Source organism: Oryzias melastigma, linkage group LG13 (genome assembly GCF_002922805.2).
Source record: "Oryzias melastigma strain HK-1 linkage group LG13, ASM292280v2, whole genome shotgun sequence".
Taxonomy (NCBI): Eukaryota; Metazoa; Chordata; class Actinopteri; order Beloniformes; family Adrianichthyidae; genus Oryzias; species Oryzias melastigma.
Window position 1 is genome coordinate 14,241,123 of NC_050524.1, and position 25,942 is coordinate 14,267,064.

The window sequence follows — 25,942 nt, forward strand, 5'->3', positions numbered from 1 at the left end:
CGGGGAGAACATGCAAACTCCACACAGAAAGGTCCCAGCCAGGATTCGAACCGGGGCCTTCTCGCTGTGAGGCAAGAGCGCTAACCACCGCGCCACCGTGCATGCAGATTTTTTTAAGTATTTGTTTTGCTTATTTAACTGTCGTGATCTTTAAAATGTTTTGCGTCAAGTAATTTGTTGACATGATTTGCCCTTCAGGGTCTCCGTAGAAAGGGCGTCTGGAGTCAAACTCTGCCAAAACCAAAGTGTGCGAATTAGTAAAAGCTGTTTTTCTTTATTAACAAAATTTCTGGAATTAGTTATTTGAAAATATCCGTTTTATTAAATTCAATTTTGAGTTGAGTAAACCATCAATCCAAAATTTGAATTTGATGAAAACAAAAAAAAAAAATGAAATATGACAATTACACAACCTTTGTTAATTGATCCAATGTTTCATTTTTTTCAGTTTGGCATATTTGCTGAAAGGTGAACAACAACACATGAGGATATTTAATGAAAGTAAACATGATTATTGTTTAAATCAACAATTTATTGTAGCATTCTATTAACATTGAGACGCAGAAATAAATAATGTCCAGTTTGGGTTTAGATTATTTTTAATGGCTACTGTTTGCCATGACCAACACCAAAAAAGAATAGCACACAACAACACCTAAAATCACAATGCCTCATTGCAAGCAATCTCCAAAAACATTCTGACCAGACTCCACTCCCTTTATGTGTTTTAGTCAATCCCTGTCCGCTGTTGTCCAACTCACATCACTGCAGTTACATGACAGGCTTTAGGAGCTGGTGCATTCACTTTAACTCAGTGAGATAGAACAAAACACAAACTCCAACAGTCAAGCAGCTTCAAGTCAGTCTGATACAATATTATATAATTGTAGTGACCTAAACATAGACTATACAAGCCAAGTCATTCCAATGAGCAAATATTACCAGCTGCCGCTTAGTTGGACAACAATTCCCAGAGAACTACTCCTTATTGAGATCAAACGTATCCATGTAGACCTACAGACTAAAAATCTGTGCAGAAGTTGGGCTTCAAGTTTCATTTATAACAATCCTGGTTCATGAGATTTACCACCTTAACGTTGTTTTTTTTTTTTTTTTTTCCTTTTTCTTCACTGCTTTCTGCAAATTTGCTGACTCAGGGGTCTCCATATTCGGACACACCTGATCCAGGTAATCAGCAGGGAAAGCTGGGAAACAGGCAGGATGGTAGATCTTGAGGACAAGGATTGAGCAACCCTGATTTATAACCATTACAGTGAAGTTTAGGGGTTAAAAAACAAGTGAAAATTTGTTTTTTAGTTTAGTTTTGGAAATTGTACTCGGTAAAACAAATGAGAAAATTGAGTTATAGAGGTGTAATGCTGATATTAGGGGAACTAATGTTGGAATTACATAAGAAAAATCAAGTTTTGCATATTTAAGTTTTAGAAATTTGTACTACAATAGGCTTATCACCCAAATCTAGTTGTTTAAAAGACCAAATGAATAATATGAAAATCAATATAAAGCAAAAAATATTTTCTAATCATCATTTAACAACATTTTTAATGATGAGTAGAAAGTTGGTGAAGTTTATTCAATGCAATTATGTCAGAAAAAAAAACATTACAATTATTTCGCAACTGCAAAACCTTTCATGTTATCAAAACAATAGAATTTCTTGACTCTTATTTTAGTTGTTTCATGTATATTAAGCATGTTTGATCACAGATTCATTCTATGCTGCAACCAGAGTAAGAGACAAATCCTCATGGGCACCACAAGAATGTTGTATGAATACAAAATGAGCTCTAGGATGTATCATTTATATCATTTCATTGAACAACCCTTAAAAAAGGGGTGTCACGTATAATTATGCTGCAAAGTTGTTGGAGGCATCCATAATTGAAATATTTTTCTTTTCTCTTTTAATTGCTGGCTATGATGAACAAAAAAAGGTTAAATTCAATCAAAAGCGATGAAGAGCTGAAAAAGATAAGAATCGCTTTGAGTGAAATGAATATGAAAGTGTCTGGACGAGGAAAAGAAGAGAACAGGAGCGCGAGAACGGCTTGGGTAAAATGAGATTAACAGAGGTAATGAGAGAAGAGGATGACAGCGGGTGCATGGCAGCAGAATACAGATACAGAGCAGATTAACTCTGTTTGAGTAAGTTTCCTTTTCAAAAGGTTCTTATCCAATCTACTGCATCCCCACTGCACACTTAAACAGACACTTACACAGTTTTCTACTGGGGCTTTAATCCACATATATTACATTAGCTATTCTTCTCTTATCTCTTCTTTTAGCTTTCTTCTGTCTCTCCATCCTTCTGCTCCCACTCCATACACCTTGTGCGTTCTCAAGGACCATAACCTATTGTTTTCTCTGCTGAAATGTAGTAGTTGTCATGAAATGTATTGTGTTTTCCTTAAAAGAGACAGAAATGCAAATAAATCACCAAAACCAGATATAACTAACAATAAACACAACATTAAATAAACTCTTAATAAATTTGAATATTAAAATACCTGTATGGAAGCTTTAGAAGGTATGAAAGTTTTTTTTGTATTATTTTTGGAGCCACTTTGACTCCTTCATCCTGGATGAAAAAAAATAAAATGTTCATAATTTTAAAAAGTAACCTATTGTTGGACTACATGAGGTGCATGCAGTGAAATGAAACAGTGGAACAAGTCAAACTCTCATAATTCAACTCATTTGCTACATCAGGCTCCTGACTACAATACCCATAATGCTTCAACAATCCATCAAGCGGTGGGGCTTCACAGTTTACCAAAGTTATACTAAAAGATTTTGACATATTTTTTGAGCACAGTGTACCACAGAAGATTAATTTAAGGGTCAGTAGGCATAAACAGGATTCACATTTAAGGCTAATAAAAGACATTTTCTGTTTTTGAAATAATGCAAGCATTTTAAGTGAGCCTTATGGTCTAAAAAACAAACAAAACATGGCAATGGTCACTTAGATAGCTGTAATTTAATTTGAGTTAATCAGGATTACAAATCCATAAGCATTCTGTGCACACTTTTTGACTCGTGGACCACAAATGATTCTAAAATTTGACAGAAGGGCAGAACCAGGAGCAGAAACACGGAGTAATGAGGTTGGTAATCAACTTCATAAGAGAAAGAAGGAGAAAAATAAGAAATCTGGATGAAAAGATACTTTAATTTTGATTGAAAATCAATTTATATATATAAAAAAAAGAACATTTCTTATATAAAACGGGGGCTTTTGTTCTTATTTTAGAGCAAAATGTACCAATGGGTTGATGTCCATGAGGGAAAACGCATATCAGAGAAATGCTGCGTTCATTGATCAGAAAAATGTCTGTCAGAAAACACATGAACACCAGAAATGCAACAAATCTTCCAACTATAACTTTCTGCATTTAAACACTATGTATTTGTAGTTAATGGACCATGAGGAGACATCAGGGAAAATAAAATGTTATCAAGAATTATTCTTTTCCAATTCAAAAGACCAGATTAAACACCTTAACGGGCCACTTATGGCCCCCAGGCCGTATTTTGCCCACTTCCTGGCTCATCACATTAACTGTATTGAGATGAGCCTATACGTCGCAGGGTGTCTTTTATTCTCAAAGGAGGTTATGTGAACCTCTGTAAAAAGGTTACAAACCATTTCATATTTTGAAACCAAAATATTTCATGTTTATACTTTATTTATGCCAAAAATACAACAGTTCCTTCATATTTATCATTGTCGTATTTTTCTAAAGGGTAAAGTGAGGCTCTGTGGCTCCAACTGGGTTGCAGTCAGTATAAGAAGGTTGCAGACCTGTGTGTTAAGGCTGTAGTGTTGCAGTGGTTCACCTCACACTGCAACACCATCCTGCCAGGGATCTCTCTGTGTGTTTGCATGTTCTCCCCATGCATGCTTGGGATTTCTGCGGGTGCTCCAGCTTACTCCCTTAGTCCAAAAATATGCTTAATAGGGTGATTGGTGAGTCTAAATTGTCCCCAGGTGTAAGTGTGTGTTGTCTGACTGGCAAACCCTCGGGGTGTAGCCCACGTTTGTCCAGCACTAGCTGGGATTGATTCCAGCAACCCTGAGATTCCAAAAAGGAATAAGCAGGTTTGGAAAATTGATGGTTATTTAAAGAAATTAAAAAGAGAACAACGTATTGGAGATATTTTAACCTGGTAAAATCCCTTTTTTAAATTATAAAAATATTTTTATTGTTTTTTTTTATCCATATCCTGAGCTTATACCTCAGAAATTTTTGTTTAAATATGCATTTTTCTACATTCATGTATTTCTTATTTTGTTTTTGCCAATTGTTAACATTTTTTATGCTATTAATTGTAATTTCTTATTATTTTTTTAAACATTTAGTTTGTATTATTTTCTTTTTTTTTCCTGATCATGCCAGCTTTTTTTTTTAAGATTCTCTTTGCCTCTGCTCAGTTCAGGCTGTGGCACTTTTTCGAGAATTTCTTTTTTGCAGTATTTTTGATTTTGCTTTATGTTTCTTATCATTTTCAGATGTGAAGAATGTGTTTGTAAGGTTTGTAATATGTGTTAAAATTTTAAGAACACCATCCAATGTGTTTCCACAAAATCCTGTCAAGAGCGTAACGAGTGCTTGTTGGTTCTGCAATGATCTGTTTCCAAATTCTGAAGGACACGTGCGATCCCTTGCCTCATTCTTGCCTCAGAATATCCATCATGCATAATGAAAGCAGTTTTTAATAAACTAGGCCAACAATTTCCTTTCACAGTCGATTACGTTTGTGTGTAGCATCCTGCAGATGAACAGAAACTTGATGGAAATTGAAGATTCTAAGAAACAAGTGTTTTGCAATATTGTCTGCAGATTATCTATTAAAATGTTTGAAATTCTGCTCAGTTTTCAATCACTGTTGGTTCCAAGATCATTACATAAACTGGGATGTTAGAAAACAACTTGCTTTCATTTTATAGTTCAGTAATTAAATTCCTGTATTTCAAATTAAATGTAACATTCGATAAAAAAACAATTTTTTCGAATATGATCTTTGAAACGTCAGTGAAAAAGTATGATTTGATGGAGATGGAACAGATTTAATCATCATCTCTTTCTGTTTTTGGAGAATATTGCTTCATATCAATGTTTGTTCGTAACAATTATTTACTGCTACCTTTATATTAAGCACTGGTGATTTTTTTTGTCCTAATCATAATTATGATAGATAATCTGATCATATTTAAAGAATGAAGGAAACTTCATTCCAATTTGAGCTTTAATCCCTAAAATTCAATTCAATTTCAATTAAATTATGTTTATATAACCTAAATATACAACACAGGTGCCTCAACGGGCTTCACATCGGTAATTTTACAAAAACATGAAATCAGTTATAAAGTATAAACAATAGCTGATTGTCAAACTAAACTAAACTAAGTGAAACTGGCCTTCCCTGGCCTAAGACTTTCTCCTTCTCAGTGAAAATATAATGTTCAAAGATAAAAAAAACAAACAAAAAAAATCAAAATCACATTTTTGTAAGACTGTAATCAAATACAAGTCTTTTTCATCATGTTTTAGTTTTTAAATCACAAACAAAAAAAATAGTTAAATGTGTGCTCTCTTCTTATTTTTCTAGAGCATTTCTATAGCATTGACCTTATAAGAGAACTGGAGTGTGATGTCACCCACAGAAAAAGCCTTACTTCTGGCACCAGCGAGATGAAGCCAATTTAGTCGCCATTTTTCCAAGATATGGACGTCAGACATCACGAGTCACTGAGTCCATGTTTTCATTCCAACTACTGTCACCAGTCAGGAGTGAGCTTGTTTGAAGACCACACAACTTCCACTAAAAGCGGACTCAGGAGAATCTGTTCAATCCAGTTCTCTTATACAGTCAATGATCTATAGGTGATTTAGGACTTGAGGGGAAGTAACAATAATACATGTGATAAGGGAAAATAGCATTGTCAACTTGAAATCTTTGACAAAACCTGAACTGTTAATAATAAAGCTTCTAAATCTTTTTCAACCCTAAATTATAGACTTTATTCTTCCTGAAGATTTCTGGAAAGTGTAAAACAGCAGTTTGTTTGCGACTCTTTAAAGAGACCGTTATGTAAAAACAAATGAAGTGTTTTACAGTTTTCTTAAAGACTTGGTTGTGTTCAAGCAGTCAGGTTTTCTGGACCAAAATTAGGGGGAAAAACTGACATCATAAAGTGGATCCCCTTTTTGAACGTTTGGTGTTGTTGGGGAGCAAATGTGGAAAGAGTTAAGTGTCAAAGTAACAAATGAGAGCTGAAGACCTGCTGTAATGGATTCAGAGAGAGAAAAATCCACTTCTTTACGTGTTGGAACCTGTAAGCAGACTGATGAATAAAACACAAGGTCTTTCATTTAATAACTTTTATTAAACTTGAGCTTTATGAATACTACGCAAAAGATTAAAAAGGAAAAAAGAATCTCATCTTCCCCTCTGTTTTCTATGCAACACGCCGTCTGCTCCATTGCTAGTCTATGATTCTGTAATGAAGGGAGGATGATATGACAAATTGTCCAAGAGCGTGAAGCCGCATTTACCAACATCTCTTCCTTTTACTGCCTTTTTTCTCTCCGGATCATCCAGCGCGTCCTTCCCATATACCCTTGTCTCTCTCTTCGGGCCGTGCTTTGTGTTATGAATTCATCTGCAGATAAAGCAGATCTATCATTCTGTCATGAAGGCAGGGAAGGGAGGCAGACTGTGGAATGCTCTGGCTCCGAGAGCTGGGAAGGGCTCCGTGAACACCGCTATGCTTCCTTTCACATCCCCGCCGTGCCGTCTATTGCCCTCAGTTTGAGCGTCACTATCATGATCCGTGCAATGCCCCAGAAACCACCCGCAACCATTCCTGTCTACCTCCACCAGCCCAGCTTCCACCAAACAGTCCATAGCTGGAATAACATCCTGCTCGGCTTAACCAGAAATCCCCACCCCTTACCAGGTACGCAGCCGAATAACATTCAGCATGCCGATCAGATAACAGGCAAATTACAGAACCAGGCAACAACATGGAAGAGGGAATAATGTGGGGCAAAGTACCCACAATCCTTACTGGAGGTTTCATGTCCAGCAAGTTCAAATTATGATCTGAGGTTTGTGTTCCTTGTGTACACAAAGCGCTCACTCTCACAGGATTTATATACAATACAGCCGTACACAATACTTTTTCTACAGCGGCCAAATTCTTTGGGCACTTCCAGGAGATCACGTCTGCTCGGTATCACACTAACCACAGAGGAGCTGAGGCGTTTGCCTGCAGCAGTGCAAAGAGAGGAAGCATAGCCAATTTAACAAAATCAAACTGCTTTTAGAGTAAAAATCCTTCCCCGACAACACCACAGTGACACTAAATGATTGTCCCTGATGAGGTCCAATAAAGTTTCATTTTAATGTGGAATTTGGTCTGCATCGTAAAAGGCTTTTAGAGCCGGGGGAAAAGGTACAACAAATGGAAGGAAGGATGAGAAAGTGCACCTTTAAACTCTACTCTAAATGGTCAAATTCTTCTATTCACACGATTTTCTACAAAGTATTTAAAAATGACCGACATAAAAAAATGTTTCAAAATCTTTCACTATAGAAAATTTGGGTAAATTCTCAAATATTACTGTAAGCATGGGGGAGGATCTATCATAATGTGGGTTTAAATTTTAGCTAATATAAAGTATTTTATTTGTCATAAAAGTTGTGAACTAAGATTTTATTATAAGTTAAATTTGATTAAATATATTAAAGTTGCTGACATAAAAAAATGTCAAATCTAAATTTTTACATAGAAGTAGTTGTCTTACACAGTTTATTACATCAGGTAGATGATTAACTGTTTCTTCAACAATTATCAGAAATGTTTTTTCTTTCTGAAATAACTTGAATTTGAATTTCCTTTAGAATTCCAAACATTTTTAGGGGAACTGGTGCTCCCTAACTACATCTACATTTAAGTAAAAACTTCCCACCAGGCTTATTTCTACTGGCATCCATTAAAATACTGCACTCAATTCAGTTTAATACTTTGTTGAATACTTAAAACTGCCGTGAGATTGTTTAGCATGTGGGTACGACAACAATTTACTGTGCCGTCTTTTGCGATATGTGTTGATATCAGGATGACGATACATTTGCAATTTATTGTTAAGGTCTACTACTAAGTATTCCCAGTGTCTATCTATACATATATGTGCAGTAAAAATATCTTTAGCTTCCTCTCCTGGTCCTCTCTATCCAGCTTTTCCATCCTGTGCTGTGTTTGTTTTTCTTACTCCTTCTCCAGGAGGAGCTACATGGTGGGAATGTGTTGTTTCTGTGCCAGGGCAAAAATAGACGCTAAATTAAAGAGTTTTCTGAGATCACCCCACTGTGGAGCATGACCTCAGAATAGCACACAGACATATACTCACAGAGCCACATACAAATGGGAAATACACGTTTTGCTGTCCTACTTCTGTTTCCCATTCAGGCAGCAGGAGTCACACTCACACAGAATCCTACGAAATGTGCCAACCGGCAGTCCTGCACTAAAGTTATAAGTCTGGAAAGGAAACTCTGAGTCTGATTTACAGATGTTAGTGGGATTATTGCTTCATTTCATTTTAGTTGGACTCACAAATAGACTCAGTTCTTTATGGCCGTCCACAACTATTCATTTTCATTTGACAACTGATTATTTTCAACAAAACAAGACCTCATATGTGTCCCATATTCACATCTTGGACCCACGCGAGCATTTCAAAACAGAAAATCCATGAAACTGTCTGTATCAGCACAGGTGTTTGTCACACTCACCTTGAGTGAGTCAAAGCAAGCAATGACTCTGCCATTTTCCACCTGACAGCTCTTGGCAGGGTGGGCGAACTTGCACTCGTTGTCTGGACGTGAACAAGTTCCTCTCTGGAATTCCCGACAGACCTCTAGTGTCAGCCACTTTGTGTCCCGGATCGGTGTCACATTCACTGCCATTTTGAACCCGACAGCAGGGGTCGATTATTAGGAAAAAGTATCCAGCAAAAGGAGCTATGTCTTTGTCGATATGGTTTTAGCAACGCAGAGGGAAACAATGAAAAAAAGTAGGTAAAGGACATGAGAAAAAGCTAAACTTAAGTAGTTTTGCTCCCAAAGTTTGATCTGTACGACACCTGTGATGCCTTGGACTAATTTAGCACCAGTGGTTCCTCCTAGGAGTCAGTTGGTGGCTCAAAAACAAAGACCTCAGCACCTTTTACCCAGGACATGGACTAGGAAGGGTCACGGATGCTAACTTTGTAATCTCTTTCTTTAAAAGCAAGCCGGCTTTCTTGATCCTCAACTGAATTGTCAGATGAAACAAATAGCAAACGAGATTATCGATTACGCTGGCCCATGATGACGGGATGAAAGGCTGGGGGAAGAGGGGAAGAGGAAGAGAAGTAGCAGGAGACCAGATGAGAGGACAGCCGTAAAACAATTTCCTTCTGCTCACAGGAGCTGATAAACACTGTTTGTCTTCAGTATCAGCCTTTGTCTTTAGAGAAGGAGGAAGTATTGGGCCTCCGCAGGAGAGGGCTGAGTGGCATAGATGGAGAGGTCTGGCAGACACGCAGAGCCAAATTCAGGGAGGGGACGAGGGAGGTGTCAGTGGTGTGAAGACATCCTCAGCGGACGCGGCTGGCAGTCACGGCAGTCTTGATGCTTCTGGTGTAGCTGGCAGCTCCCACGGTCATGAGCTGGCACAGAGGCACAGGCGGCTTCAGTGGAGCCAAACGGCCACAGGGTCAGCAAATGAAGGCACTTCTCTCTGTGGACAAACGGGGGTGGGAGAATGTCAGCGCAGCGCCCCTCAGAAGCTCAAAGACAAAGCACTAACATGCACACACATTTTGATCACATTTGTTGTTTATTTCCATGTAAATCCTGCCTCTTGGAGGCCCTGAGACTAATTTGGTGGATAATCCGACATCAGGTTGTTAACAGTGTAACTCAAGCATTCATGCATGAACTAAAGGAGAAACATACCAGGAGCGTTAAGAAAACAACACACTAAACAAAAATATAAACAAAAAATGTTCGTTTTTGCTTCCATTTGTCATGAGAAGAACGTACAGATCTGAAACATTTTCTTCATACCCAAAATAAAATTTTCTCTTAAATAGTGTCCACTAATCTTCTTAAATCTGTAATAGTGAGAACTTCTCCTTTACTGAGATGATTCATCCCACCTCACAAGTGTGCCAAATCAAGGTGTTGATTAGACAGCACGGTTATTGCACAGGTGTACCGTAGGCTGGCCCCAATGCAGTAAAATCCCACTGAAATGTGACTGACCAGCAGAAAACTGGTCAGTCTCTGGTGTGACCACATTTGGCCCATGGAGTGAAAAACATCCTTGCATAGAAATGATCAGATTGTCGGTTGTGGCCTGTGGAATGTTTGTCCACTCCTCTTCATAGCTGTGTAGACCTGCTTGACATCGGCAGGAACTGGAACACGCCGTCATATACAGAGCTGATCCAGAGCATCCTAAACATGCTCAGTGGGTGACAAGACCATTGACTATGCTGGCCATGCAAGAACTGGGAGGTTTTCAGCTTCCAAGAATTACGACCAGATCCTCACAACATGGAGTTGTGTATTATCATGCTGCAACATGAGGGGATGTTCTTGGGTGTGTGGTTCAACAATGGGACTCAGGATCTCGTCCTGTATATCTGTGCATTCAAAAGGCCATCAATGAAATGCACTTGGGTTCTTTATGTGTAACATAAGCCTATCCACCATAACCCCACTGTCACCATGGGCCACTTGATCCACAGCACTGACATCAGAAAATTATTCATCCACACATCGCCAACGACGCCGTCTGCCATCTGCCCTAAGCAGTGTAAACGGGATTCACCCATGAGGAGAACACCTCTGGAAACAGAGCCAAACATCATCCAATGTGACCATTTGCCCTCTCAAATCAGCTACGATAGCGAACTTGATTCCGGTCAGGACCTCAATGAAGATGACGAGCATGCAGATGAGCTTCATCCATTGTTTAAGCATCTGTACGGGTGGCTGGTCTCAGATGATCTTGGAAGAGATCATGCTGGATGTGGAGGTCCTTGGCTGGTGTGGATAGACATGGTCTGTAGTTGTGAGGCTGTATGGACATGCTGCCAAATTCTGTCTTTTGGAGACAGCTTATGGTGGAGTAATGAACATTCAGCTCACAAGCAACAGCTCTGGTGGAAATTCCTGCTGCCAGCATCCCAATTGCATACTCCCAAAACGTACAACATCTTAGGCATTGTGCTGGGTAATACAACTGAACATTTCAGAGAGGCTTTTACTTGTGGAAAGTCTGAGGCACACCTGTGCAATAATCATACTGTGATATGGCACACCTGTGAGGGGGGATGGGTTATCTCAACAGAGGAGAAGTGCTCAGGATCACAGATCTTTGAAAAAATATTTGAGAGAAATGGTTTGTGTGTGTGTGTTTGGAAAAAAAAAATGTTTTAGATTTTAGAGTTCATCTCAGGACAGATGGGAGCAAAAATAACAGTGTTCAGTATTTTTGTTCAGTTTGTTAACAGTCAGTACAGTAAGTATTGATGCAAAGAATAACATTGTTTTATTTATACAACATCCATGACTCTTTATACAAAAATAAATTTTGTTCCAATTACAAATGAGCAAACTGATTTATCATAGATCCAAAAAAAAAAAACAAGACCTATAACTAGCTAGACTAACAGTCAATTAGCTCATCTTTGAAAACAGAAAACTGTTAGTTTTAGTTTGACAGAAAGTTTTACTGCCACAGCTGGCAGCTGCTGAGGAACGACAGCAAGATTAGGATGAAATAAGGTCATTCTCAAGGAGAAACAAAGAGAATGACAGCCTAGTTTATGCACATTCCTTTAACATTTTGGAGCCAGTTCAGGAAAGCTCTGATTTATGAAGATAGTTTGTGAATGAGCTGCCAAGCTTTTAATTAGAAGATGGCTGCTAAATCTTTTGAACCGTGTGTTTCGAACTGCGACTGGATCCTCTATGGTTGAACAAAAGTAGTGTTTTTTTTGAGAATTTCCAATGAGAGGACAGTATAGCATTTATGAGTACAATTATAGAAAGACATGGTGGTTTCACTCACTAGATCATGTTTGTCTGATGCAATACCACCAAACCCTGAATTTTTAAATAAAGGTGCAAATTGGTCGTACGGTCATCTTTGACGAATGAAACACGCTACATGTTGTTCGGATTGCCAAACTGCATGTGAATAAATACAATTGTGATTCTAGATAAAATGATGACCAATGCAACATTTGACCCCCAGTAGAGTTGAATTAAAATAGCTACACAGGTTAAAACAAACAAGTCACATTGTAAGTGTTAATTTCTATATTATAATGAGGCGTTTATGCTTTTTTGGGAGGACTGACTTGCTTGTGCAACAATCCACCTATAGAGGTTACATGGTATTCCGACGAGGCTCCAGTCACTTTTGTTGTGTATCTTGCTTTGAACAGGAAGTTGTTCCTTTGAAAAAAGTTAGCAATTCTTTATCCTGAAAGCCATTAAAAAGTTTACTTGTATCTTTCTCATCTATGTGGATGTTATTTTCAATTGATTAATTTTTTTCTAGTTTAATAGAGAGGTCTAACTCAAATATATGTGCAGTAGATTTACTATAGCTAGCCTCTGATATCTCTATATGTTTGCAATGTCTGTAATGTAAAAATATTAGATGAAATACATAACAAAGAACTGAAGATATTTCAAAGCTTTAGAAATGAATAATGAATGTCATGCCTCTTTCTTTCTTGATGTTGAATATATTCATCTTCTTAGATAACAGGGAATGAAAATGTGTTCAAAGAAACGCTAACAGCAATAGAATACAGTTCGGATATTATAGCAGACATGAAGCAGATACACACTGGTGAATGTTTGCTTGCCTGACAAATATGCTTAAGTGAGATTCGGGTGGCACAAACATATGATGCATAGCAATAGTGAGGAAAAATGGCTTCAGATCCGTTGTTAAAAATTCAAATAAAATAAAATGATGTATAGTTTCAGGAATGAAATAGGAGAGATGTTGTACATCATCTATTTACTTCCCTGAAACTGAATTTAAGCCAGGTTGAAGGTAGCACCAAATGGCCAGTGACAAAAAGTGGATGGTTTTCAGATTGATAGGTCACAGCCTCTAACTACCTATTAGTCATAGCCATATCCAGTTCAGTCGGGGTTAGGTGTACAAAAACAGGCAGCACAATATCCTGTGCCATGAGCACAGTGAAAGATTACTGCATCATTGCTCACTCTGCAATGTGCCCAGAAAGTTCTGTGGTTTAATCCACAGCCCTCTCTGTGGACGAGTATTCCTGCAAAACCTTGCATGCTATGTGCCCTAAACATCTCTTTAAAAGTGTAATAAACACTCGGTACCAATTGAATCAAAGATAATAATTTAAAATGTTTTCCAGCAAACTGACCACAACCATTTTTTATACCTGTAAGGCTAAAATTAATAGAGAAAAAACACCAAATGCCGTTTAAACTTCATCTTTTCACTGCAACAGTATAGGGTGCATCTATAGAGTGAGACGTTGGTGACTGAGAGAGAGGAAATAATATATTCTGCTGCAGTATAATGCTATTTAAAAATGTATTTAAGTGATATATTTTCATGTTAGATAAGTAGAAAATCCCTGCTTTTATTGACTCACTGTGACAAATGTTCCAGTGTAAAAAAAAAAGTAAAATAAAAGCCTAGAATTTTATATACTAGAAATACATTTAGGATCTTCAAGCTTAGTCTAGTCAACCCAAGTTTAGTTGAAGGACAATTATTTTAGAAATGTCAAAGTAGTTGATCAAACATTTGTTGCATGTGTCCCACTCTCCTCCTTTTTTGGGTCAGTTACTGTGGTGAACTACTTTTCCATTCCAAAGCTGATATTTTGGGCAGTAAACATGTGTGGTGAAACACATACATACACTTGGGCAAACGCCTCACACAGAAAGGGCAGCCAAGGTAAAAAACACAAGCTACTCAATTTTTACAAATGGTTTAAGTAACAGTTGAGGAAATAAGACGACATTTTTTCTTCCTTCATGGCATTGATAAACTGATGGAGTAAATTTAGGCTGATTCATTTTAACGCAGTCAAATATGAACATATTGAAGGCAACAATTGGCATAATCTGAGTTTATTAAGAAGTCCTGGATGCCATGTTTATTCATCTGAGTGAAATTGTCAGGATTCACCAACTAAGACTCTTTTATACCACTGCATAATTTATGCTTCTTCCTGCCCCACTTGTTGCTGATTTCCAGCTGTGTTTAGTCAATCGGAATCTAGAATCTTCACATATAGATACCATGTGTGCAGCAATAGCTGGAAAACAAGCAGGAAAGTAGAAGTCAATCACCTCCTTTAGACCAAGACCAAAAATCTTTTTTCTGAATTTGAAGCCAACCCAGTAATATTTAATGTTGCAGTTCTTCAAATGACCACTGAAAGACATAGTGGAAACATGCAGGTGTAATTCAAAATACCCTCAAATATCTTAATGTTGTTCAGAAGACAAATAATTGCTCAAGTGTGAAGGAATGTATTGCTTGAACCTGCTATGCAAATCATATATCATGTTGTACTGAAAGTGCTTGTCATATGCGCTGTCTGTGTCTAACCTCAGCCTACGCATATGACAAGCACTTTCAGTACAACATGATATATGATTTGCATAGCAGGTTCAAGCAATACATTCTAACGTGAGTGAAAACAATGGCTCCTTCTGAGGCTCGGCTATTAAATCCTTCTAAAAATTATATTTTTTCTCATAAAACTCAGAAAGTTAGTCTTGACCATGAGTCCTACATATAACTACATCACTATAGGCTTAGACTGCTGGGGTCATTCAAGGATACTCTGCGTTTTTCCTCACTGAACACTTTTTGTAAATATGGATGTCATTGTTACAGTAACTAACTCTTCCTTCTTTTGTCTTAAAATGGATGTTTCATTGTTCTTGTGTATTTTTGTGCTTATCTGTCTTTTTCCATCATGGTGGATTTTTGCCCTTACAACAGAGGTCCTTAAGGAGATTTCCTCTAATAAGATTTCCTTCGCACAAATGACTATTTTCTAGCTCAGAATAGAGAATTATACAAAAAAAACCTTTTAACATAATATACAGTATGTGTAACGTAGGCAGAATTAAAACAAACATAACATTACTGAGATGACTAAAATGATCAGAATGAATGACAGATTCTGATTAATTTATCTGACATATAATAAGTGGTTTTACAAAGCATTCTTAATCACTTTAAAAAGGTTTCTTTGAATCTTATTTTACTGATTGATAGATCAATAGATGGATTGATGGACTGCAATGCATGGTACCAAATATCATTGTGTTTATATGTACTCTGATCCATGGGGTAGTCTGTCCTACTGTTCCTGAACAGCACCAGAGTTCACTTGCAAGTGAACTCATATTTTCAGGAGGATCTCAGCTTGCTCCAGTTACGCCAGGTGTGAGTTCACATTTGCAAAACAAGGTGGACTCAAGAAAACAAACTTTGATGTAGTATAAATAACAAACAAAAAACAGACACATTAAAGGGGGTCATGACTCTGACTGCAATGGTTTCCAAAATCGCACCAGTTTTTGATTCTGTAATGGTGGTGGTGGTGGTGCTTTAGTTACTGCAGTCATATCATATAGATTTATAAAAAATAAATATATTTTAAGCATCCAGCTATAAGCAAAACTCAGCAAATCCGAAGACCTGAACCACATTTTGGTTGTGTGCAGCAAAGACAAAGTGGGGAACATTTCAGAAACAAGAAGGCTTTTCTTTCTAGCTTCTTCTAAAGACAAAAGTTGAAGCAGAAAGGGGAAATCTGAGATCCGAGTGAAGCCCACCAGAAATCCAGTAGCACTGAACTTTAGCAATTGTGTGAAATAAAATGCCTTATTTAAGAGACCGCATGAATAAAACGAAGCAAACATCTGGGAAAATCCCAACAAATCTGAATAAAGAAATCTCCTTTAGTCTGATGGCCATGCAGTGCTTTCTAGGGGGGTTTCTATGGGCTTTTATATAATTTATTCCAATGGTGAAGTCATACACAAGAGATAATTAAATATAGTGTGACACAACCTTCTTATGTATTAATAGTCCCATTCTAACAGAGCAAAGTGAATGAGGCTCCTGACACGAGGCTCCCCTTAAAACAAAAGACTGAAACAAATGAGCGTCACATGTGATTAATGACTTTGCTATTGCAGAAATATATAAATAAAGTAGACATCAATAAGCACCTTAGCATTTGTGAATAATGCATGTGGCCATTTCCCATAGCCAGAGGCAGAAGATATTATTACACCATCAGATCAACTAGCTGAAGTAATAAGTTTGGGCTGAGCGAGCGGTGGGGAGGACTGAGGATATTACGCGCCGGTGAAAGCCCAGATCCCCCCTTCATGTGCATATGAACGGACATTTAAAAATAAACAGGATGATACATTAACATTAGGTATCATTTCTACCTAACTTAAGCTGATGTGGAAAGCAGTCACTCCACGAGTATCACCAGGGTTGCCGTCTGATCTTCTGCTAATCCTTCTGCTAAAACTGTGCCACCCATTTGGCTAAAGTCTGGATTATTTCCTGCCAACAGTGACTCTTCAAGACAAACACAAATATATCAAGTTTATTTATTTAAGCATCCACGAGTTTTGCCAGTGAAAAACAATGTGTTTAGAGGTTTCACCAGTCATTAACTGAGAGGCAGGGTGTACCCGGCAGGAATCCATCATCCAGGAGCTGCTAAAAAGTGAGCCAGATCCTCAACTGCTGACAGGATTTCACCTGCCAGGGACATATTTCTTTTCAGAGTTTGTGCTCAGAACCGTACAACCTGAATGTGCTTTCGAAAGTCACAGCTGATATATCGCCTGAACGTATGGAGCAAAACAACCACATTCACACCGAAGCGTTTTCATCATTTTCACTCTGCATAGACTTTTCAGTTCTTGAAGGTAAGAAATAGAAAAGCTCAATTTTTTCCCTCTACATCTGTTTTTCACACACTCTCAGCAGAGATTGTTCTACATTTAGAAGGCAGAGAGATAAATCCTTTGGATGCCTCAACTGTCTAGCTGTCATAGGAGTAAATAAAGTAGGTGTTTGGAAAGTGAGGTTCAAAGCCGTGGCTCAGCCACTAGATAGAGTGATAGACCAAATGACAACCAATATTGCCAACTTTGGCACGACCGTAAATAATACTCAGACGAGGGCTTTGTTTACGATGACGTCAGCGGCTCAGCTTCTGCTTGAAGTAGCGGCACATCTTGATATCATTGTGCACTGTTTGGCATCTTCTATTTAGAATTCCAGAGCTAACTAAAGCCACATTCAGCTCTGCATGTGGGAGTAATACAGAAAGGATCAGGGGGGGAAAAGCGGAGTGAACAGAGGCCAGGTCGGAGTCACTTGCTCACCTTGAGTGACTCCAACAAGGAAAATAAAAAGACAAGAAAGGAGTGAAGTGGGTGGGGAGCCAGTTGCTCCTTGCTTGATCTTAAAAATGACGTAGTGATCTATGAAAGGAAAAAAGACACTTAAAAGATAATGAGAGGAAAGGATTTGCTTAGAAAAGAAATTTCCCAAGAGAGTCACAGTTTAAACCTCTTTAAGAGCTCGCCACGTGGCTGTCCATCAGTCAAAAAAAGTCCTGTTTGTTTGGGCAGAAAGTCGATCCTTCAGACATTCCTGAAGTGTTACAAACACGGCGAATAGAATTCCCTTTCCGTTGCAATATGGGGAAATAGTGCTGATGAGAGACTGAAAATATTCAAGCCTTGGTCCAAACTGAATCACGCCACGCAGCGGGTCAGAGGTTTCGAGCTTCCAGAAGCATGACTTTCAAAAAGCTAAATAAGTCCGACAAAAGAGGAAGCAGGGAAAGAGGGAGGGGAGGAAATTTAGTACCGTGAGAGGTTAAAGGGCGCTGACTGCAGCAGGAAAAAACAGATGCTGGGCGCTTCGTGTTACACCGCATCCCCAGCTGACCAGGATTTCATCTATAACTGACCCGAGCTGCCCTTTAGAGTGATACAAGCATTAGGTAAAGTCAGGTTGGGAGGGAGGGCTGTTAGCGTCAAATTGAGAAAAGGAGACCTGAGGTGGTGACAGGTAAAGGATAAAGCTTGCAGAAGAAGGATGGGAGGCTTACAGTAGTAATTAGCACAAGCTGGTGAGAGGGAGGGGTTGGTGTCGGGTCACGAGAGCGAGGAATCGAGATTCATGTAGAAAAGAGGAGGAATAAAACAGATTTTTTGGTCAATTTCATGGCAGCATCTTTTGTTCTCTCTGTCATTAGCATTTAGCTCTCACTCGGCCACATTTTACTCCTTCTGCTAAATTGTGATCAAAATATCATGTGGCACAAACATGTCCATGAGCGCGGCTCGTCTTTTAATAGTAGCTGTCCTCGTTTTAGTCGTCCACTGTCTCAGCCCCCTCTCGCTTCTGCGCGTCGCTGCCTCTCCATGTTCACACAACACCTTATGCTGCAGTGCCACAATAATGTGCTGCAAGGTCATCATCACCACGGCAACTAGATAAACCATGCTCAAAGCAAGGACAAAGTGGTTAATGGTGTCAGGTTCAACGCCGTATTATAGTTCTGGGCTGAAAATTGTATAAAAGCCTCAGTGCTGTGTCACCACCTTATCTGGAACTGAATTACTCTGAAGCCTAACGGAGGTACGATAAATGCAAGACAGGAAAGACTGAGCCTGATCAGATTTACCCAGTTTCTCTATTTTTACCTTCAGCCCAATCTATACACTGTAATGTATGTGATTGACCTCCAAAGCAGAAAGTCCTCTGGGCTCCCATTCGTTTTACAGTTCAACTCAACTAAAATATTATAGATGTACGGTGACCCTGAAGTCCAAATCACATCAACAAATCGCTCAATCGAAAAATCATAGTAAAAGTTACAGTGAAATACGAAGGCAAAGGGCATTATAATACATTTTTTTATTTCATTTTAGAAAACAAAGCAAAATACCAGAATTACCTAAATTGTGAAACTAAATAAAAATGAAAGCTAAAAAAAACAAGAGGAAGCCAGAAAGGGTGGGTACTTTTGGACATCGCTGATTGGATGGAGATGCCTCATTTTTGACATTTGAGTTTTTTTTTAAATGTGTTTTTAATGTCTGCATACTTATTAAAGTTTTATGATTAGTACTGAGCATATCCAGTATTGCTTCATGCAAGAAACTCTTGGTTTAAATGATGGACAAACGCTGTCCTCCAATTAGCGATTTCCTAAAAAAAACTTTTCTCTTGCTTTATAATTGTTGTGTTTTCTATGTTTTTGCATTGATCATTTTGTGAATGAATTGTACTTCTGGGCCACTGTTCATTGTCAATGTTCAGATTTTATTAATTAACATAAATAAATGATTTTTGCATGTCCTGTTTAACAGATTAGGAAACAATCCTTACATTTAGAAGTAATTTTACCCAATTAGATGTATTGCTTGAGGTAGCAGGCTAGCCTGTTAATGTTGTCCAAAATACGAAGAATGACGCCATATTGGAGATGTTACTAAGCAATACTAAGCAGATACAGTAAAATGATCATAAAATGCTTAATTTTGGTTCGATTTTAAAAGGAAAAAAAAAACTCTGATCCTCACAAAAACAAGACCCAGGACACGTTTTATACAATGTGCAACATATGAGAGACATTTTATATAGGGAACGCAATCTATACTTGATGCAAGGCTGTGATTGGTTCAAATCTACACACATATGATAATTAACACAAACTGTTAGTCTCCTTGGTCCGTGTTTATAAACGGTCGGTGGGTAGTTGATAGCCTATATAGGCAGATTTCTGTGTTCCACATGTCCCTGTCCTCTTGCCGAACGGGAATTCGGAGCTGGGATCTTTGCTTGCTATTCCTGAGGAAATCCTGGTTAGTTTCTTTCTCTCCTCTTATTAAAACGCTTAGATTCAGCGGGTCATCTAGTTTGATCTGAAGTCAAACAGATATACAAATACTAAGGTCATCCTCCATAAAATGAAAAAAGATCGGAGGTTCTGTCAGAAAATGTGGAACTAGTGCGAAGTCTAAAGCTACCAATGACTTTGAATAGGCTACAAGATCAACATTCCGTATTGAGAGTTAACTCACTCAGATCTTCCTAATTCATTTTCTAGAAGTTCTTCTTTATCGGCTGACGGTAATAATTTTGTTGTGAAAGTCACATTCCTGTTTTTCTAGCTCTGTTTGTGCAGTTGTAGCACAGCAGTAAACGGGTATCTCGACATATCCGATATGGCGTCCAACTTTACTTATGTAACAAGCTAGCGTAGCACTTCAAGCCTATGTATAACTGAATGATTTTTACCAACACTGGAAACGTCTCTTTTACTGGACACTTTGTCTTTGGAATATCTTAATCAAATTCTTAATTCTTAATCATTTGTGACAGTTTTATAAACTTCAACAATTTGTTAAGCAGACAAATTCAAATAAAGCAAATAATTGAAAATATAAAACACCAAAAGCAGGGGAATTTATTTTTAAAGTTTTAGAAATCCAAAACAGATTTAAATGTGGTAAACTTTGTTTTTAGTTTTATTAGATGTACAAATTGTTTCCTAATGAGATGCCCATTATTTGACCTGTAGCTCAACTTTACAAATTTTTCCCAACTTTCACACTTGAGTGAGATTGTCTCTAGTAAGACATGTAGGGGGGAGCATTTGCTAAATGGGTGGAATTTAATAAAAGACTGACCACAAACAGTAAGGTGACAGCCCCTCATCCTCTGTGGAGGAAGCACAGCTGCAGAGATGAATGGAAGGTCAGTGGGTGCATTGCTATTCAGCACACAGCCGCACTGTATAAGTAGTATGAACGCATATGCGTAACTATTTCTCATATGCTCTCTTTCTGTGACACGCACACACAAGTGGAGTCGGCCCGTGACTCCCTGCTTCAGCTATAAGACAAACAGAGGAGAGGAGAGACGGAGAGTGCAGTCAAGTGGCTCGTGTGCAATCTGTCGTGTGCACTGTGGTATCAGTGCGGGCGTTTAAAAAGCCTAATGTGCAGAGTCAGATGGTGAGGAATTTATGGTGGACAGGAGAAGTGAGCTGGAGCATATTTAAACACATAACAACAGATTTGTCTGGGTGCTATGGAGGGAAGTAATTACCTGCCCGCTGTAGATACGCATGCATATCCCCAATGCGTACAGGTGCATTTCCCTCTCACTTCCACTGCAGTGTGACTACCTGGCTGTTGTGATGGCACCGTGGTGTAATGCAGCAGCAGCGAGGATGTCACTGAGTTCATGGACGTAAACCAACCAACTGCCAGACTAGTCTGCTCCTCTCAGGAATAGCAATGGAGGAGGTGTGTGTGAGTGTAAGAGTGTGGGTGGGGAGATTGAAAAAGGATTGGAAAATGACTACAAAAGAAGACGAGTCAGACAAACGGAATGACAGGACGATTTGGAAATGTGAGACATTTTGGAAAAAAAGCCCCCTCCCATTTTTTTTTTTTTTTTTTTTTTTTTAACTCACCGGTGAAAATTTGCCAATTTGACATGTGGGATTTCAAGAGAAGAGGTTATTATCACTCAAGTGCAAGCAGTAACAGCCTCCTGCTCTGATACATGTCAACCTGGACAGACATGAAGGCTTGAATAAAGAAGGCATAACAACGAAAAGCCGAAGACAGTGATAGACAGATGGACAGACAAGAGAACAGAAGGCAGGTATCAGTGGCATGGCCTTTAAAACGAAAAAAAAAGAGGAGAGATATTCAGCATATAATAAAATGGGTGTGGAGTGAAAGGAAAGTGTCAAACGGGGTGAAGTCAAATAAAAAAAAATAATTTAAAGACCCATACCGTTGAAAATTGTGCTTTTGGTGTTTAATAACATGTTCTTGTTGTATTTTTCTCATGATGGAGGACATATAAAAAGAAAATTTAGCACATATTTGCATATCTGAGTATTTCTTTATTAATTTTGTTGTGAATCAGGGGCCGACGATAAATGTCGTTGGGGGAAAAAAAACGTTTTTGGATGTGTAAAATACACTGCAGGCCTCAAGCACCGTTCTTGTAGCACAGGAAATGTCAGGTTGGAGTTGTGAGGGAACAAGTGTAAAGAAAGTGATGATGGGAAATGAGGGAAGGCTTATCCCAGGTTCACATGGCAACCGTTACAGCTCAGCTGCGATGTGGGAGTGGTCTAGCTACAGCAGATGGCTCATATTGGCTACTTGATGACTGCAGCCACGAGCTCTGCTGCTGACCTCGTGAAACTCCAAACTCACATAGATTCACGTGATAACCCGCAAAATATATATATATATAGGAATTACAGTAATCCCCCCCGTTATTCACTGCGGTTCATCTGCTGTGTCTGATGAACATTTGAACCCAATGCAACAGATTCGTGGCACCGCAGAGGTCGATCGTGATCGTCTGATGGATTTCCTCTCACACTTTTAAAGTAACGCAGACTTGCATGGGAGCCGTAACGCTAGCCGTGTGAGTCCAAGTTACTCTGCACCAATAGTTCTGTCCACAACTTAGAGGCTATTTTCCAATGAACTACTGCTGCTCTGCAGAAACCATGTCCTTGAAAACAACAGTTTACTCATTTACAGTAGATCAAAAGATGATCAGAGTGGGACTTTAAAGCCTAGTTTCCACTGAGTAGTTGTGGCGAGCGTTTCCATTCAGTTAAGCCTTGTTTCCACTTAGTGGTTTGTTTTCGTGGCGCATGTGAGGTGGAGACCGCTAGCGTGTCATCATAGTGCCACACCTAGAAAGCAACAACAATTGAGGTCATCCGATTGCTTTACTTCTGGTACATAAGAGGAATTTAATGTTATGTGAAAGAAGATTACGAGCAGCAAAGAAGAATACCACCGTAAAGACGGAACAACTTTGAATCCTGATGTTGGCGCTGACTAATGTCGTCAGCACTTTCTGCCAATCAACTGGTGGCAACAAAAGCTCCGCCCCAACCGTTCCGTTCCACTTTTCAATGGACTAAAAAACAACAGGGCCCCTAAGAGGTACAGGTCAGTTTTTATTTATTTATTTATTGGGTTTTCAGAATTATTAGCCCAAAAACAAGATAAAGTCAAGGCTCGGTGGCCGGATCTGGCCCTCTTGGTGATTGGCCCACCAGATCATTTTATAATTTTGTTATTAACAGCCTGATGTCATCTTCTGCTGGTGAGATATTGCAACACATTCTTATTCCCAAGTCGTCACATATTGACGTTTGGCTAGGGACTCCCTCACATCAAAAATTGACGTTTTGAGTGTCCCAAAATCATTGTTTTTTTGACGTGCTGACTGTTGCAATTAAATCAGGGGTCTCCAACCTCTGAGCTGCAGACAGGTACTGTAATTTGATGACCGAACCATTATCCTAACCCTAACCTTAACCCAATACCGGACAGTTGGTAACGGGTGCGGATCAGTATCACTTCCTGGACGTGGTTCCGAACGCGGTACCAGTCGCGGACCAGGCTAGGGTTAGGGTACCCGTACCAGATACGTCCCAAAGTTTGGTCCCAAAATGTTTCATTTTTAAAGTTTTAAAAATATAGTTTTAGTGTGTCAATAAATGTTTATCCTGTTCAGCCTGCAACCTATGGTGTGTTTTGGATTTTGGCCCCCTGTGCGATTGAGTTTGACACTCCTGACCTACGGGCTCAGACTTTAAACAAGTTGAACAAATACTTTGAAAAACCAAATTAGATGAATAAATAAAATAAAACCACATGGCAACCCCACTCAGAAAAGGCCCCTTAACAGAATGGCAGCAACTTCAGGTTCTACAAATCTAAAATAAAGACTTTTTTCATTTATTATACATGATAGGTATTTCAGTGGACTCGTCCAGTAACACAGGGTCAGTACTGTTAAATGGGTCCATTTTACAATGGAAACGCTCAAAATACCGAACCGGACCGCTCAGTGGAAACAAAGCTTAAGACTTGTGCTGTGATGTTGCTTTTGCTAGAACCTACACCTCTTTTATGATGCTAATTTTGTGATGAGAAGACTAAAAAGATCCAAAAATTAAACTGACCATTGCTTGTCTTTTAAGTTTTCAAGAGTTTGAGAGTTTAGCTTGGAAATACCAAAGTAGTAGATGGTCACTGAGGAAGGATCTTTTCAAATACCACACCTGACTTCCAGGCTCCCCCACTTGTCGTCAGAGCAGCATATGGCCAAACAGGGATAATCTATACTCTGTGTATGACCAGTGATTCAGTTTGACACCTTAATCTCTGTAAATCACAGAGGACTCCTTTATGGGGCTGGCTGTATTTACTATAGATTACATCTTCCACTGGTGTGCTTTAGTCCTTTGCGGACTGCAGGGAAAACAGCAATCATACAGTTCTGACAGACTCCCTGTGATTTTCCCTGTGAAGCCAACTGGCCTCACAGGACTACCCCAAATAACTTGTCTGGGCAACCGTCTATCTGCCACTTACATATTTTGTGTCAAATTAGCAAAGCTTGGGGCCCTGTGTCATCTCCACTCACATTCTCCTGGTGTCACCTTGATCGGAGCATTTGCTCTATTTTTCTTGGATAATTAAATCGTTTAAATTAGGCTAAGACTACCCGATTCATGGCAAATACTTTCTCCAACAGTCATTGAGCTCATTTGCATTCAGCTGACTACCGATGACAGCAGAGACATGACATCACTTCCATTGACAGAGCAGTTGAGGAATGAAAATAGAAGCTGAGGAATGCAACAAGGATACATTATTTGTCAAGCAACACAAATCCAGTCTCAAATAAATATATGTATTCGCTCTTAACAGTTTGCGAGACAATCGTGCAATTCTCGATTCAATGCCTCTCTACACTCTCTCTGCTTTATACTCTAATGACCTTGTAGATCTGCCGTCTCAGATCCGCAGAGAAGTTTTGGCAATCAGAAAGCCAGACAGAGAAAAACACAGGCTGAGCTATAATACATTCGAGAGACAAAGAACGAGGCGGAAAACTGATGGAAAGAGACAAAGCCAGGATACATGAGAATAAAAATACTGTGAAAAATAGGAAGAAGTGTTGGGTGTGGACCCAAATCAGCTGCAAAATACAGAAAAATTAGACTACAGCTAAAGACCCACTCCAATGGATGTTATGTTTTTGGTGATTTTAACATTTGTCCAATGATGAAGGACATATATAAAGACAATTATGATTAAAACTGGATTTCTAAGTATATATATAACGTATTTGATATTTTATGGGTGTTTTAAATCTCTTTTATGATGTTAATCTTGTCTGACATTAAGTTACTGTGCAAACAACTTCTTCTTGGACGTAGAAAACTCCCACATACCTCTATGTTTTATGCACTTATGTGCATGTTGTTCGCTGTTTTATTTGTTGTGTGTGCACGCAAATGTAGTTATGAACTAACTGACACTCTGAATTTAAGACAAAGTTCCTCTGGGATAATAAAGTATGTATGATTGATTTGATTTCTTTAGTCAAATCATTGTGAATAAGGAACAAAGGAAAAATGCTGATTGAAAAAGCAAGTTATGTACAAACTACAATCGGCTCCATTCCAATGCATCCACTTACAGCCCAGTAGATCCACGTTCGTCTTCATCTGAGCTTCATCTGAGCTTCATCTGAGCTGGCATTTGGCTCAGACCTGTACAGCTGGATAGCTACAATATTCCTCGCAATTTTTGTCGCACTGGTAATGTTAGGTTGGAGTTTTAAGAGCTGTAAGCTAGCGGGAGAGAGTGTAAACGAAGGAATGATGGGAAATGAGGACAGGCCTGCCAACAAATTGGAGGTGAATTTCTG

The 25,942-nt window shown here is 38.8% G+C and overlaps 1 protein-coding gene across 8 annotated transcripts in view; it reads right to left on the minus strand.

Moving 5' to 3' along the window:
* The window catches only part of LOC112149472 (muscleblind-like protein 1), a 71,900-nt gene that overhangs the window by 44,356 nt on the left and 1,602 nt on the right, over nt 1-25,942 (minus strand). For all 8 annotated transcript variants that reach the window (XM_036214785.1, XM_036214789.1, XM_036214786.1 and 5 more), the window contains exon 2: nt 8,827-9,814. In XM_036214785.1, the coding sequence (XP_036070678.1) occupies nt 8,827-9,000 (174 nt within the window). In that variant the 5' untranslated portion in view covers nt 9,001-9,814. The remainder of the gene's footprint in view (nt 1-8,826; nt 9,815-25,942) is intronic.